This window comes from Mizuhopecten yessoensis, unplaced genomic scaffold (assembly GCF_002113885.1).
Source record: "Mizuhopecten yessoensis strain PY_sf001 unplaced genomic scaffold, ASM211388v2 scaffold7507, whole genome shotgun sequence".
Classification (NCBI taxonomy): domain Eukaryota; kingdom Metazoa; phylum Mollusca; class Bivalvia; order Pectinida; family Pectinidae; genus Mizuhopecten; species Mizuhopecten yessoensis.
The window spans coordinates 407,050-423,726 of record NW_018407082.1 but is presented as its reverse complement, the minus strand read 5'-3'; the positions used below and the strand labels follow the sequence as shown (position 1 = coordinate 423,726).

The 16,677-nt window shown below is 39.9% G+C and overlaps 1 protein-coding gene across 6 annotated transcripts in view; it reads right to left on the bottom strand.

Annotated features, from left to right (window-relative positions):
* Positions 1 to 16,677, bottom strand: part of LOC110453777 (stimulator of interferon genes protein-like) — a 45,701-nt gene that overhangs the window by 15,047 nt on the left and 13,977 nt on the right. For 2 of the 6 annotated variants that reach the window (XM_021502916.1, XM_021502922.1), the window contains exons 1-3: positions 14,266 to 14,361; positions 5,156 to 5,281; positions 4,068 to 4,313 (exon numbers count right to left, since the gene is read on the bottom strand). In XM_021502916.1, the coding sequence (XP_021358591.1) occupies positions 4,068 to 4,276 (209 nt within the window). In that variant the 5' untranslated portion in view covers positions 4,277 to 4,313; positions 5,156 to 5,281; positions 14,266 to 14,361. Of the gene's footprint in view, positions 1 to 4,067; positions 4,314 to 5,155; positions 5,282 to 5,600; positions 5,779 to 12,670; positions 12,779 to 14,265; positions 14,362 to 16,677 lie in introns of those variants that run through there. The other 4 variants (XM_021502917.1, XM_021502920.1, XM_021502918.1 and 1 more) reach the window with 4 other exon arrangements.

The window sequence follows — 16,677 nt, the reverse complement described above, 5'->3', positions numbered from 1 at the left end:
GACCGATACCTGCTGATGGCGTTGATGACCGATACACGGGAGTGTAACGATATCTATAGGAAATAACCCATACTTGCTGATGGCGTTGTTGACCGATACACGATGCAGTTAACCGATATCTATCGGAAATAACCCATACCTGCTGATGGCGTTGATGACCGATACACGAGGAGGTTTATCGATATCTAAAGGAAATGACCCATACCTACTGATGGCGTTGATGACCGATACACGGGAGTGTAACGATATCTATAGGAAATAACCCATACCTGCTGATGGCGTTGATGACCGATACACGATGCAGTTAACCGATATCTTTTGGAAATAACCCATACCTGCTGATGGCGTTGATGACCGATACACGAGGAGGTTTACCGATATCTATAGGAAATGGCCAATACCTGCTGATGGCGTTGATGACCGATACATGAGAAAGTGTACCTGCTGTTGGCGTTGATGACCGATACACGATGCAGATAACCGATATCTTTTGGAAATAGCCCATACCTGCTGATGGCGTTGATGGCCGATACACGAGGAGGTTTATCTATATCTAAAGGAAATGACCCATGCCTGCTGATGGCGTTGATGACCGATACATGAGAAAGTGTACCTGCTGTTGGCGTTGATGACCGATACACGAGAAGGTTTATCAATATCTAAAGGAAATGACCCATACCTGCTGATGGCGTTGATGACCGATACACGAGAAGGTTTATCGATATCTAAAGGAAATGACCCATACCTGCTGATAGCGTTGATGACAGAAACATGAGAAAGTGTACCGATATCTATAGGAAATGACCCATACCTGCTGATAGCGTTGATGACAGATACATGAGAAAGTGTACCGATATCTATAGGAAATGGCCAATACCTGCTGATGGCGTTGATGACCGATACACGAGAAGGTTTATCGATATCTAAAGGAAATGACCCATACCTACTGATGGCGTTGATGACCGATACACGGGAGTGTAACGATATCTATATGAAATGACCGATACCTGCTGATGGCGTTGATGACCGATACACGATGCAGTTAACCGATATCTATAGGAAATGACCCATACCTGCTGATGGCGTTGTTGACCGATACACGAGGAGGTTTATCGATATCTAAAGGAAATGACCCATACCTGCTGATAGCGTTGATGACAGATACATGAGAAAGTGTACCGATATCTATAGGAAATGACCCATACCTGCTGATGGCGTTGTTGACCGATACACGAGGAGGTTTATCGATATCTAAAGGAAATGACCGATACCTGCTGATGGCGTTGATGACCGATAAACGAGGAGGTTTATCGATATCTAAAGGAAATGACCGATACCTGCTGATGGCGTTGATGACCGATACACGGGAGGGTAACGATATCTATAGGAAATGACCCATACCTGCTGATGGCGTTGTTGACCGATACACGAGGAGGTTTACCGATATCTATAGGAAATGACCCATACCTGCTGATGGCGTTGATGACCGATATACGGGAGTGTACCGATATCTATAGGAAATGACCGATACCTGCTGTTGGCGTTGATGACCGATACACGGGAGTGTAACGATATCTATATGAAATGACCGATACCTGCTGATGGCGTTGATGACCGATAAACGAGGAGGTTTATCGATATCTAAAGGAAATGACCGATACCTGCTGATGGCGTTGATGACCGATACACGATTCAGTTAACCGATATCTATAAGAAATGACCCATACCTGCTGATAGCGTTGATGACAGAAACATGAGAAAGTGTACCGATATCTATAAGAAATGGCCAATACCTGCTGATGGCGTTGATGACCGATACACGATGCAGTTAACCGATATCTATAGGAAATGACCCATACCTGTTGATGACCGATACACGATGCAGTTAACCGATATCTATAGGAAATGACCCATACCTGTTGATGACCGATACACGATGCAGTTAACCGATATCTATAAGAAATGACCCATACCTGCTAATGTCGCTGATGACAGATACATGAGAAAGTGTACCGATATCTATAGGAAATGACCCATACTTGCTGATGGCGTTGATGACCGATACACGATGCAGTTAACCGATATCTATAAGAAATGACCCATACCTGCTGATAGCGTTGATGACAGATACATGAGAAAGGGTACCGATATCTTTAGGAAATGGCCAATACCTGCTGATGGCGTTGATGACCGATACACGAGAAGGTTTATCGATATCTAAAGGAAATGACCCATACCTGCTGATGTCGTTGATGACCCATACATTGGAGTGTAACGATATCTATAGGAAATGACCCATACCTGCTGATGGCGTTGATGACAGATATATGAGAAAGTGTCCCGATATCTATAGGAAATGACCCATACCTGCTGATGGCGTTGTTGACCGATACACGAGGAGGTTTATCGATATCTAAAGGAAATGACCCATACCTGCTGATGGCGTTGATGACCTTTACACGGGAGTGTAACGATATCTATAGGAAATGACCCATACCTGCTGTTGGCGTTGATGACCGATACACGAGGAGGTTTATCGATATCTAAAGGAAATGACCCATACCTGCTGATGGCGTTGATGACCTTTACACGGGAGTGTAACGATATCTATAGGAAATGACCGATACCTGCTGTTGTCGTTGATGACCGATACACGATTCAGTTAACCGATATCTATAAGAAATGACCCATACCTGCTAATGTCGCCGATGACAGATACATGAGAAAGTGTACCGATATCTTTAGGAAATGGCCAATACCTGCTGATGGCGTTGATGACCGATACATGAGAAAGTGTACCGATATCTATAGGAAATGGCCCATACCTGCTGATGGCGTTGATAACCGATACACGGAAGTGTAACGATATCTATAGGAAATGACCCATACCTGCTGTTGGCGTTGATAACCGATACACGGAAGTGTAACGATATCTATAAGAAATGACCCATACCTGCTGATGGCGTTGATGACAGATACATGAGAAAGTGTACCGATATCTATAGGAAATGGCCAATACCTGCTGATGGCGTTGATGACCGATACATGAGAAAGTGTACCGATATCTATAGGAAATGACCGATACCTGCTGATGGCGTTGATTACCCATACACGGGAGTGTACCGATATCTATAGGAAATGACCCATACCTGCTGATGGCGTTGATGACCCATACACGGGAGTGTAACGATATCTATAGGAAATGACCGATACCTGCTGTTGGCGTTGATGACCGATACACGAGGAGGTTTACCGATATCTATAGGAAATGACCCATACCTGCTGATGGCGTTGTTGACCGATACACGGGAGTGTAACAATATCTATAGGAAATGACCCATACCTGCTGATGGCGTTGATGACCGATACACGGGAGTGTAACGATATCTATAGGAAATGACCCATACCGGCTGATGGCGTTGATGACCGATACACGAGGAGGTTTACCGATATCTATAGGAAATGACCCATACCTGCTGATGGCGTTGATGACAGATACATGAGAAAGTGTACCGATATCTATAGGAAATGGCCCATACCTGCTGATGGCGTTGATGACCGATACACGATTCAGTTAACCGATATCTATAAGAAATGACCCATACCTGCTGATAGCGTTGATGACAGAAACATGAGAAAGTGTACCGATATCTATAGTAAATAACCAATACCTGCTGATGGCGTTGATGACCGATACACGATGCAGTTAACCAATATCTATAGGAAATGACCCATACCTGCTGATGTCGTTGATGACAGATATATGAGAAAGTGTACCGATATCTATAGGAAATGACCGATACCTGCTGTTGGCGTTGATGACCGATACTCGAGGAAGTTTACCGATATCTATAGGAAATAACCCATACTTGCTGATGGCGTTGATGACCGATACACGAGGAGGTTTTTCGATATCTTAAGGAAATGACCCATACCTGCTGATGGCGTCGATGAGCGATACACGAGGAGGTTTACCGATATCTATAGGAAATAACCCATACTTGCTGATGGCGTTGATGACCGATACACGAGGAGGTTTACAGATATCTATAGGAAATGACCCATACCTGCTGATGGCGTTGGCAATGTTATCTATCACTGCAGCTCCGACGTTGAAATCTCGCTTCGCGAAGATACACCGGAAGTGATGTTGCTCTATCTGTTTAAGGAGGTTCATTGCAAAAACAAGGTCAGCCTCACAGTGCGTGATGAAAGCATGGTACAGGACGTGGTTTTTGAGGACAGGTACGTCGTACCCCTCTGTTTGTGATGACATGACCAGGAATCTACTTCCTCTGGCTCAGTAAACAACACTGGAACAGGGAAATAATGGTAATTAGTATTACTGATTATATGACGAGTGTTTTTAGCAGTCGCGCTCGAGTTTCCCAATCATGTTTATTTTTCAATTAGGAGCTCCCCTAGGAAATGTTCAAGACTAAGCATATATGTTTGGATCGTCTACATCACATTGTTCACAACATTCAGTGGTGTTTTACAAAGTATGTATGTGCTATACATAGAGGATCTGACACGAGTGTTAATGCAATATTGAATTTATTAAACTATTTATTAATATTATATGAAACAAGACTTTGACGTTTAATAAATTCAATATTACATGAACACGAGTGTTAGATTCATTCGATTTATTTTCTAATTCGAGAAACACCCCTACATAATTGTTCTCAATACGTGTCCTACGACTGACGAAACGATGGATTACATGCGTTATTTTAGAGCTGGCTGTGCAACGAAACAAATAGTTCCGGAAGCTTCTTCCTGATAACCTTTTAAATGGACAAACAATTAATTTAGGTTTCTTTTCATCAATCAATGTTTTAATAATTATCATAAAAACATTAATAATGATTTTTCTTGATACTAAAACCATTCTATAGGCCTAGCGTGTACGAAAATAGTAGTGACGTCATATATTTAGACACAACGGCGTGTGCACTGTCAGGTTAAGGTCATTACAATACACATCGAAGTTGGCACTTTGTCAGGTCTTCAAAGCGATATTCGGGCTGGTGACAATGAAACAACAAGGCACAGCGATGGGTATAAAGTATTGATCTCCATATCACACAAACTGACATTCAAACTTTTGGATGGCAAGCCACTGTTATCATTAAGATAAACATTGACAAACCCTTTTATCTGTTTGCTCTAGCTGAAACGTGTTCCAATCACAAGCGCCATCACACGGTCAAATTCCTTATAGAAATAACTTCACTAGGATCATGCCTACATGTACCGGGGCCTGGTATACGTCGGCCTGGAAAATACAAAAGTAGTGTGTATTTAACATAATTTAACAGTAACGTTTCAATCCTCTGTTTTGAGTATGCGCAGTATATATTTGCCGACTCTAGAAGCTTTATTTTAAGAACTTGGTTCCAATATGAATGAACTGCACATGTTGGAGTGCCGTGAACACGAAAGCAACATGAACCATATCGTTATGTCATTCGTAGCGAAGCTGTCCTAGGCTCGAGTAGGCACGTGCATAAAAAAGATTGTATTATATTCGCGTTAAAATCAATCAAGAATGTCATTAAAGACAAAATTTAAACAATAAGATTTACTATACATACGTATATAAACGCTGGTTCGATGATTTAAGCGCAATGGGCGCAATGACCATCAAAGACAATGCGAATCCAGTGTGGGTAACATCTTTATGTTCTACGTGAACAGAACATAATGTTTAGTATACAAAATTCATTGTTTTATACGGTGGTACATTTAGGACATGTACAATATTATTTTCTACATTTATCATGTCGAGCGCTCGACATAACTTCTCGAGCGCTCGACATATAATCTCGAGCGCTCCATTTATTATCTCGCTATCCAACCTATCTACATTGTACATAACAAGTTAGAATAAGAACACTGCAAACGGATGCATTATACATTTCGAGACTACATTAAACTTCACATATTAATTTTCTAAAAGTCCACATGAGGATTATATCATTTTTTATGTAATGCAAATGTATGTTTTAATGAAATAATTAGAATTTTGGCCTGACGTCTTGAGGAGACACAATAAGGTTTTTGCATAAAATGTTGACGTCATAGTACAATGACGTCATAATAGGACGTTTGAAAGCCACACAAGAATCTTGACCTGACAGAAAATCAACTATCACGATTTCAATACAATACTATTATGAAGCGATTCATACGTAAAGTCAATGTAAAGCGCCTGACATAATAGTTAAGCACTCGAGATAATAAGTCGAGCGCTCGAGATAATTTATGTAGAAAATAAAATTGCACATGTCTAAAATGTACCACCGTAGTTTTCTGTGTGAGCACCATATGTGATATTGACAGTAATATATGTTCATATTTACATTCTGTATGCTTAGACCCATTGACAAAAATTACATTCATAAATGCATAACACATATGTTCATAGAATCTCAGCACGTGGGAACTGATAGTAACCTGATCACACTGCGTAGTAATACACTACAAAACTACTCACTCGGAACGACCGACCTAGATGCTTAATTCTTACATCTTAAAATATTATTGAACTGTGCTTTGTGAAATATCCACGTATTCACGTGTCCTGTGCTACAAATAAACATTGAATATGGAACTACATTTTGTTGTGTTATTGTTGTTGACGGTTGCTAAGATCTCTCACGATAGTGTCACATTTCCCCGCGAAAAAACACTGTTCTCGCCACTGCGTTGCACCCGTGTATAAGCAGGAACAAACCCTGTTTATTTGTTTTATTCGTTGTTATATCGATCCACTGAAAGGATTCGTCAATGTAAATATAAGGAATGATATTTATTTTTTCAACATTTATGAGGTCATAACAACAATGGGTTTTTGGACATATTTTACATGAATCGCTAACGCGATTCATTCAATATGTCCATAAACCCATTGTTGTTATGACCTCATAAATGTTGAAAAAATAAAAACCGTTCCTTAAATATCTCATGTAGAGCTGGTACATATGTACTACCTATCAGCGTAGAAGTGGTGTGGGTAAACTTGAGAGTCAGGACCGAGCACTTCAGACCAATAAGAACAAGTATCTATCTAAAGAGTACTCCAGGCGTTGATTGTCCGTACACACCCTGTAACATATATATAGCCGTAGTGTTTTTCTGTACATGATCTCTTATGATAATTTAAAAGTTTGACAACGTGTCCACATTGTATATCAATAAGAAAATACGAAATATATATACGATCGTAAATAGATTAGTAGCCTCTTTAATTTTGCCTGTGTTTACTTTTTGACTGACGGCCGTAGAACCAAACAGATTACAGAGGCCAATAAACTGCGGTGCTGGCCAGCAGAGTTCCGTTTATGGTGATAACATCTATCCGGTCCGGATTGAATTAAACCAATCAAACTATCATCAAAAGGTTATATTACCACAATAAAATCACTTCCGTCATTGTATTACGTAGCTTTATAATGAACACTATAGTACGTCCAATGAAGCGATGACATTTCTTCTCGGTCGATTGATTTTCAATGTGAATATACATGGATTCACGTGTTTGACCCCTAGCGGAGGCCATAGGGGGAACAGCGGACTCCGTTACAGTACTCCGATCCCCGACGACTACACGATTCTACTAACATCAGATGTATATTCTAAATGCCTCTACCACGTACGTGCACATAGCATTTAAACAGCCGAGACGTTGGAATGGCTTTCTTTGACGAGTGATCATTATCATTTGAATATTAAAAAAACACCATATAAACCCGTTCTTGTAACACAATACGAGTGACAAGGGTTGATGGTTGGTTAAAAGTTTATTCTGGTAACATCAAGAATTAGGATCGTCTCTATCGTTTGGTCTCGCTCTCAGTCGTCTCCGAGCTGTCTCTACCTGTACTAGTTCTAGCCCATCTCTAGCTGTCCCTAGCCCTTCTGGCCTCTTCTCTAGCTGTCCCTTGCTCTGCTCTGCTCTCCCCTTTCTAGGTTATATTTATATTCGATTGTAATCTATTGCCACGTGCATCGATGGTCAGTTGAGACTTGAAGATCATATCTATTAAACCTGGGTTAATATTCCCGATATACGTAATCAATTACACAACGTTGTCCGAGGTGTTGTCCGAGCTAATCCCGATACTCCTAATCAAAGCTAGCAAATAAAGGTAGCCAATATTCAAGGGTCCATAAGCCCCACAGAATAGAAGGTCATTTGAGACTTTAAGATTATATCTACTTAACCCTGGATTGATCGAGGTATTCTCGATGCACGGAATCTATTACACAACGTCGTAACACTGGCTGTGCTACATTCTTTTTAATCACTACATCTCTTCTGAACCATGTCAAGCTCACGATCAGAATGTTCTGCCGAGAAAACGACTTGAAATATTGTTTGGAATTCTGTCAAGTGATGATTTCATATGCCGACGAGCAGTGTCTATAGATTGAAATAAACACATCTTGTAAAAAAGAAGCGTGAGTTTATTGCAAATATCCTGCTGAATTCAAAAAGCACATGACGACTGTAAAGCTTGTGGGGATTAAGCAAAAACAGATGGAGATATGATCACCTTTCATCAAGGCAAGATTTACCAAATTATATCTACATTTGCGCTGCAACCCACTCTATGAACATTACCAGCAGAAATGCATTTCATTTGAGTATGAAAGCAAAACTGTCGTGACGCAACACGTGGTTTACTTATGACGTCGTAGATTAACCTTGTCCGATGAGAGTCTTGTGGCTTTGCTTCGGACAATCAAATGACTACGGTTAATTATTGGCGCCATTTTTATTTGAATAGGACTGCTCCGCCAATGTCGTTTAAAGGACGACGCATATACAACACGCAGTGATAAATTAATTATTTATTTAAGAACAAATGAATTAAATTAAAAAATTGTTTTATAGTAAAAATGTAAATAAATGGATTGAACGTTGAACGTTTTATTTTTTTTAATTTTCATGCCGGTTAAACATGAAGCCCTAGCGGGCATCATGCACTTTAAATGTAACCTATTTGCGATGTAACCGATGTAACCATTTTTAACTTACGACTAATTTCCATTGGATATGTTCCTTATTTAAAATGTATCATACAATTTGGAGTAGTTTTACGAACACCGAGTAGATTTTTACAGAAACTTAAATGTAACTTTTCTATATTTAAGACCCGTAGTTTAAAATGCTAGCGACATATGTATCGAATACCAACAATATTGTTTCAAAATTAAAATAATGTTTCGGTCACACTATTGTAACTACAAATAATGCTTGACGACCTTGTTCTGCTACTTTTTGTTGCGTTTTACGAAACTTTCCGTTATAATTTAATAAAACGCCAAGATAATTAAACTCATCAACAATTTCTAAACGGCTAGAACTTACGCCGATGTAACAGTTTTTGATATTGGAAGAACAGATTGGTCCGACGCACAGCTAAACAGACACACAAACAGACAATACGTGACATCTCACACATTCCATGCATATATAGGGTGCCTATAACTCTAAATATTTTTAAATAAATATATAACATATTCAACATAAATATCGTCGGATTGTCCTGTTGACAGGCCGCGATTTGTGCTGCATATTGGCAGGCTTCGTCGAATCTTGGCGGCAGTGTATGGCGTAAAATGGGATGTCTTGACGGGTATATCCAATAGCCCAACAGGACACAATCAGCTGACAAGTCAAGAGCAGCACCATCCCCTATACTGGTCAGCATACGGAACGTGGTAGCGTCTTTATCATGGCCTGCAAATTCAGATTCAACGTGACGAATGTTAAGTTCATTATCAACGACCACTTGGGTTTGAATGCAATGATTATGTCTATGTCCACTATACAATAGGTGTTGGTTTTCTTGCGGAACGTATATTTCATGTGAAGTCCCGTCGATGCAACCAACTGCTTCCTCAATGTGCCTCCAGGTTCCCTGCATTTGGCGCCATTCTCTACGCGAAGGCCATACAATGTTGTCAGTCAAATTGGTATAAAGAATGTTTCAAACTCTAGTAACTGTCCTACGCACAGTGGTGTTTTATCTCGAATGAAACAGCCAACGAGTTGTATATAGGATACGATCTCAGCCACATCAGAGTCTTAAGTAGTTCGTTTTGTCGAGTTAAGCGCGTTGATTATGTTAATGTTGAGTAACTGTCCTGTATAAATCCAGGAACGTTTCAGGTGTCTCTCCAGTAATTTCATAAAAATGTCGCCTGCGTTGACTTAATGAACTCCAAACATCTCTTCCGGTAAATGTCGTCCTGTCGTCATCATAAAACATTAAACAGCTAAAGTGCAGAAATGTACCCCAGTTCAAGGAGGAACATTAAATCAGAACTATCAGAACGACGAAGAGTGGCAGTATTAAACATGGTTAGCAACCGAGGGAGCATCCGTGCGTTGGAATCACGTAGAATAGGCGATATATCGCACACTAACAGCAGAAAAAAGAACATCCTGAAAAAAGTCAAATGTATCTTCGCTGAAATAGTCACCAAAGTAATCACATCAGAAACTCCATGGGGTGAGGTACATTGTATACATATGAATATTTATTTCAAAGGTTAAACAAATAAAGTGGGGGTATTTTACAGTTTTTGCCCAAACCTCAAAATGTGAGCCGGACAAAAATAATTGATTTTAAAGTATTAACCAGGAATTGGTCGAAATGGAGCCCGAGACATGGAGGCAGGCTAGTGGAATACAAGTACATAAAACAGGTAAGTTCACAAATTATATATATAAATAAATATCTAAACCAGACATGCGCTCTAAACCAATATAAAGAATATGACTTGCAGAAATTGAAAAAAAGTCACGTGTTAATGGGTGGGTAAATCAATAGCAAGTGTGTTCATGTCAATGTACCATGCACTGGACTATTCATGACAAGTGACTCTGAAATGACAATGTGTTTCATGTCGCTAAGGGAGACCACTCTCATCTAGAAAAAAACAACTGTAAGGGGCGTCATTCCAACCAAGAAAAAACGCAGCAATATTAGAACTCTTCTTCGCAGTCCGGCGGCAACTCATACAATGGTGCGCTTTACCCGAAACCCCCTGAGCGTTTCCATCCGGGCCAACAGACGTCATTATATAAGTTGTTTGATGTGTGAGTGTTGCAAAGGAGTGTGAGTATACAGTATTTCATCACAGAATGAAGTCAGTCAATGTGAACCAAAGGTCAAACAGGTTCAGAGCAGACCGCTCCTGTTCCAAGACACGCACAAACAAAACACGAGAGCACGACTTCGCTTTTACCCGTTTCGTTAATAGATGTCAGCCATTTCGCCCAAAGCTATAGTAGTGCGCACCTTTGGTATTTGCCTGCGGTTCGCAGTAATAGCAGGAAATATATGTCTGTTCGTATTCGCTAGAAGCGGTAATCTGATTGGCTGGGTGTAACGAGGTGGTGTTGCACGTGTAGGTGACGGTAAGGGTGGGAGGCTGGGAAAGCGGGTCATTCTAGCCTGTTGAACTTGACCAGACGGTTGGGTTTCTATCATTAATATTTTTCAGCAAATATTATAAATTGTATTATTATTTAAATACTTGTAGCACGGAATTAGATTAAATCTAAGTCCGTGCTTGTAGTTTATAGGATGAGTACAGATGCACGGATAGTTTATTTCGAGAACTAGACTGCTTAATGTAGCGATCAATAATTTAATTAAATTTGTGACTTTTGTCCATAAATCAAAGTTAACCGATCACAGATATTTTAGAAAATATGTTATCATGATTTATATAGTGATAGGCGTCCACTGTTTTCCAGCTTTTTTTGGGCTCAGTTAGTTTTCTCTCTGGTTTTTAGCCCAGGAAACATTTCAACCTACAAGGTGCATTTGTAAGGTTTTAATTGATAGGATTGTGTAAAGCGACAGATATGCATGTATGGGATTTAAATGTGTATACACACACATACACTACACGCATGCATCTTGCACACAGGGGAGGCCGTCCTTAAATGACCTTAGCTGTTAATAGGACGTTAAACAAAATCAAACAAACAAACAAACAAACAAATGTGTATTAATTTGATGTGATCATGATTAAACGCCACTCCAGTGCTTCTGTGTGACAGGCAATCTCAGGTATGGTGTTGTTGGTTTATGGTTAGGTAGGACACGGTAAGGTTATTTAAGTGACAGTGTAGAACAGACATACAATTAACCGTCACTTAGACATAGCTGGACAATGACACCAGTCGGAGTGGAAACGTAGCAAAGTCTAATCTCGCTGTTTGTGTAAAGATAACATTATTTTGATATGAATAAGAGGCTTTAACATTGTGTTTCTGTTTCCGGAACTAATTTTCGACCACTACGTATACCCTTTTTGATTGGCTGGGTTAACGTTTGGATCGCTAAAGGTCAGCGCGCCACCATATGCGTATCTGTATACGCTATCTGGAAAACCCCTATAAGTCACTACGTCGTGTATACATGTACTCCTATTACACATGTACAGGCCTAGGTATGGATGTTGCCGTATATACATACTAATTATGTTTAGAGAATGTTATATGCATATATGTATTTCAATTTCAATTTCTAAATAACTAGAACGTAATAACCAGACACCGCTAACCACCGAAGCGTGACGACCCGCCATGTGCTTACCTGGTTATAGCGATTATTATATAACAATTTCAAATCGGTACCTGGTTTATACGTCCACCCACGTACGTGTAGTGTCGTTCTTCTCCTTTAGAATATACTCATACACACGGCATTTGCAAGCAGCGGCCCAGAGGGCCTGTATCGCTTACCTAGATAATAAAGCAATTATGTTATTTTTTTCTTATTACATAAAATCCCTCCAATGGTACAGAAGAAGAAAGATTTTGAAGTTTTAAACTTCGAATTTCCCTTTTGGGACCCACATCTCTCAGCATCCAGAGGGGCCTCACCCTTCCTTTGTACAAAACTGAGTCCCCTTGGCCCAAGGATGCTCAAGACCAAATTGGGATGAAACCCTTTAATTCCTATGGTAGAAGAAGGATTTTAAAGATCGGCCTTTAAAGATTTACCTCTATTTCCCCTATTCAGCCTCACCCATCTGCCCAAAGGGGGCCACACCTACCGTTTATACAAAATAAAGTCCCTTTGGTCCGAGGATGCTCCTGACCAAATTAGGATAAAATCTCTTAATCCCTATAGCTACATAACAGTAGAAGAAGGATTTTATAGGTTTTACCTCAATTTCCCCTATTGGGCCCCGCTTCTCTGCCCCCAGAAGGTCCACACCCAACGTTTATACATCATTGAGTCCCCTTGGCCCAAGGATGCTCCAGACCAAATTAGGATAAAATCCATTCGAGTTTCTTATGTCCCGCTTTATCACAACCTAGTTGGTAGGTCGTCTAAAAGCAGTTCACAAATTAGTATCTGTGGTTATAGGGCCTTTGCAACCAGTCAATATCTTTCTCAACTTCATGGGGGGCATACGGCAGGTGCTGCCATTTCGGTTCTCACAGCTAGCATTCTACAATTCTAGCACTACCCAACCACGGACTCATTTACAGCTGAGTAGACTGGAACAGGCGGAGTAAAGTATCTTGCTCAAAGATACAACTAAGTGTCGTGCCATGACTCCAAACCGCTACCGTTTCGGTTACGAGCCCGGCGTCCTACCACAAGACTACCGTACGTATATTTCTCCTATTCGGACCCACTCCTCTGCCCCCAGGGGTGGCCACACGCACCGTTTATTTAAAATTAAGCTCCCTTTGCCTAAGAATGCTTCAGACTAAATTAGGATAAACTCCCTTAATCCTTACAATAGAAGAATGATTTTAAAAGTTTAACCTCTATTTTCCCTATTGGGCCCCGCACCTCTGCCCCCAGGGGGGCCACATCCACCGTTAATACAAAAGTGTGCCCCCTTGGCCCAAGGATGATTCAGACTAAATTAGGATTAAATCCATGTATACCTACGGTAGAAGAAAGGATTTTTAAAGGTTTACCTCTATTTCCCCTATTGGGCGCCTCTCTGTAAAGTAGCGTTTTAAAGGAAAAGAAAAGTTGACGGACGGACGGACATCGGACGACGGACGGACGGACGAACCGAACCCGGCCGCCTTTGTGAAAGGCGAGTACGTTACTGCGCCTCCCAACCAACAACAATGAACTCATATGCCGAGGCGGCGGCATATATTGTTTCCTTATCCACGTTATATATGCCATCGGAATATAAGCACACACGTTACAACAGACATAAGGAAGATATGTAATATTATCGAACTAATATACTTACCTTGAAATAGGTAGGTGTTTTATATCTTTTTAGACAAAGACAGCTAGCTCTGATGTCAATCACAACATGTCAACCATGGTATGTGAATAAATACAAACGAGAAACCGAAAGTACTTACATGAATTCATGAACAATTCTCGGAATAGATTTAATCTGGATAAATTTTGTGTTTCCTTAAAGATGCATTCCCCTTGATTTCCGGGAAAATTCCACTACAGTAAAATTATAAATAAGTATGGTTATTTTTTCAGGTATAAGAGACAGGTTGAGCTTTTTATAAATTTATATGTAGCATTTTCAACCTCTGGTAGATAATTCGATCCCTGTTCTACTGTATACATGGTTTAGAAAGTTATTTTTTTGTTCATTTTTTTGTNACCTGTGTATATGTGCAGTAAACTCGATTAATATGTATTTTACTTGTGTACATGTGCAGTAAACTCGATTACTATGTATTTTACCTGTGTATATGTGCAGTAAACTCGATTACTATGTATTTGACCTGTGTATATGTGCAGTAAACTCGATTAATATGTATTTTACTTGTGTACATGTGCAGTAAACTCGATTACTATGTATTTTACCTGTGTATATGTGCAGTAAACTCGATTACTATGTATTTGACCTGTGTATATGTGCAGTAAACTCGATTAATATGTATTTTACTTGTGTACATGTGCAGTAAACTCGATTACTATGTATTTTNACCCACTCAGTCTGTTAATTGTCCGGTTTCCATAAATTAAATGTCCGTAGAATGCTCAAAATATCAAAAAAAAATCAGAGCACATACCTGAGACGTCCATTCACCTGCCTGTCATGCGCAGTAACTCATGTGAGGGGAAGATTAGAATGGATATCACTTTCTACAACCCAATCGAAATATTTGGCGTAGGGGTCAAATTCTACTTACCGAGCAGGAACTATTTAAAAGTGGCCTCATTACACAGAAAGAGAAATATGGTCATAGTAATTCAAATATTTGCAAATTTTGGTGTGGTGGTAATATTATATTACGGGAGGGACATATTTAATGTAGGGTAACATTCTATAACGGGAGGGACAGATGTGGTGTAGGGTCACTTTCTATAACGGGAGGGACATATTTGGTGTTGGGGTAAAATTCTATAACGGGAGGGACATATTTGGTGTTGGGAAACATTCTATAACGGGAGGGACATATTTGGTGTTGGGGTAAAATTCTATAACGGGAGGGACATATTTGGTGTTGGGAAACATTCTATAACGGGAGGGACATATTTGGTGTTGGGAAACATTCTATAACGGGAGGGACAGATGTGGTGTTGGGTAACATTCTATAACGGGGGAGACCTATACGGTGTGTGGTAACATTTTACAACGAGAGGGACATATTTGGTGTTGGGTAACATTGTATAACAGGAAAGACAGATTTGGTGTTGGGTAACATTGTATAACAGGATAGACAGTGGCAGATTTGGTGTGAGGTAACATTATTTAAAGGGAGGGACATGTTTGAATGAGGGTAATATTCTACAAGGGGAGGGACAGATTTGGTGTGTGGTAACATTTTACAACGAGAGGGACATATTTGGTGTGGAGTAACATTATTTATGTGTGGTAACATTGTATAACAGGATAGACAGATTTGGTGCTGGGTAACCTTGTATAACAGAAAGACAGATTTGGTATTGGGTAAAATTGTATACCAAGAGGGACAGGTTTGGTAAGGGGTAACATTCTTTAAAGGGAGTGATAGGTTTGATGTAGGGTAATATTCTATAAGGGGAGGGACAGATTTGGTGGTGGTTACATTATATAACGGAAGGGACCGATTTGGTGGGAGTTACAATGTACATTCTTTGACGGGAGGGACAGGTTTGGTGTAGAGTAACATTCTATAACGAGAGGGACAGAGTATGTGTAGGGTAACATTTTATAACAGGAGGGACGGATTTGGTATGGGGTTACATTCCAAATGGAAGGGAAAGGTTGGTGAGTGGTAACATTTTATAACTGGAGAGACATGTTTAGTAAAGGGTAACATTCTATAACGGGAGGGACACATTTTTTGGGGGGTTACATTTTATAGCGGGAGTGAGAGATTTGATGTTGGGTAACATTCTATAACGGGAGGGGCAGGTTTGGTGTATGGTAACATTCTATAACGGGAGGTACTGATTTGGTTTAGGGTAACAGTCTATAACGGAAGGGACAGCTTTGGGGTAGGATAACATTTTATAGCAGGAGTGACAGATTTGGTGTTAACATTTTATATAATAATAATAATAATAATATACAGCATTTGATATAGCGCCCTATCTAGCTAACATAAGCCACTCTAAAGCGCTTTACAGTACATATATATACAAGTAATACAATTAGCACATACATTAATCAATACAATTTTGAGAAATTTGCAGGAGCTGCTTT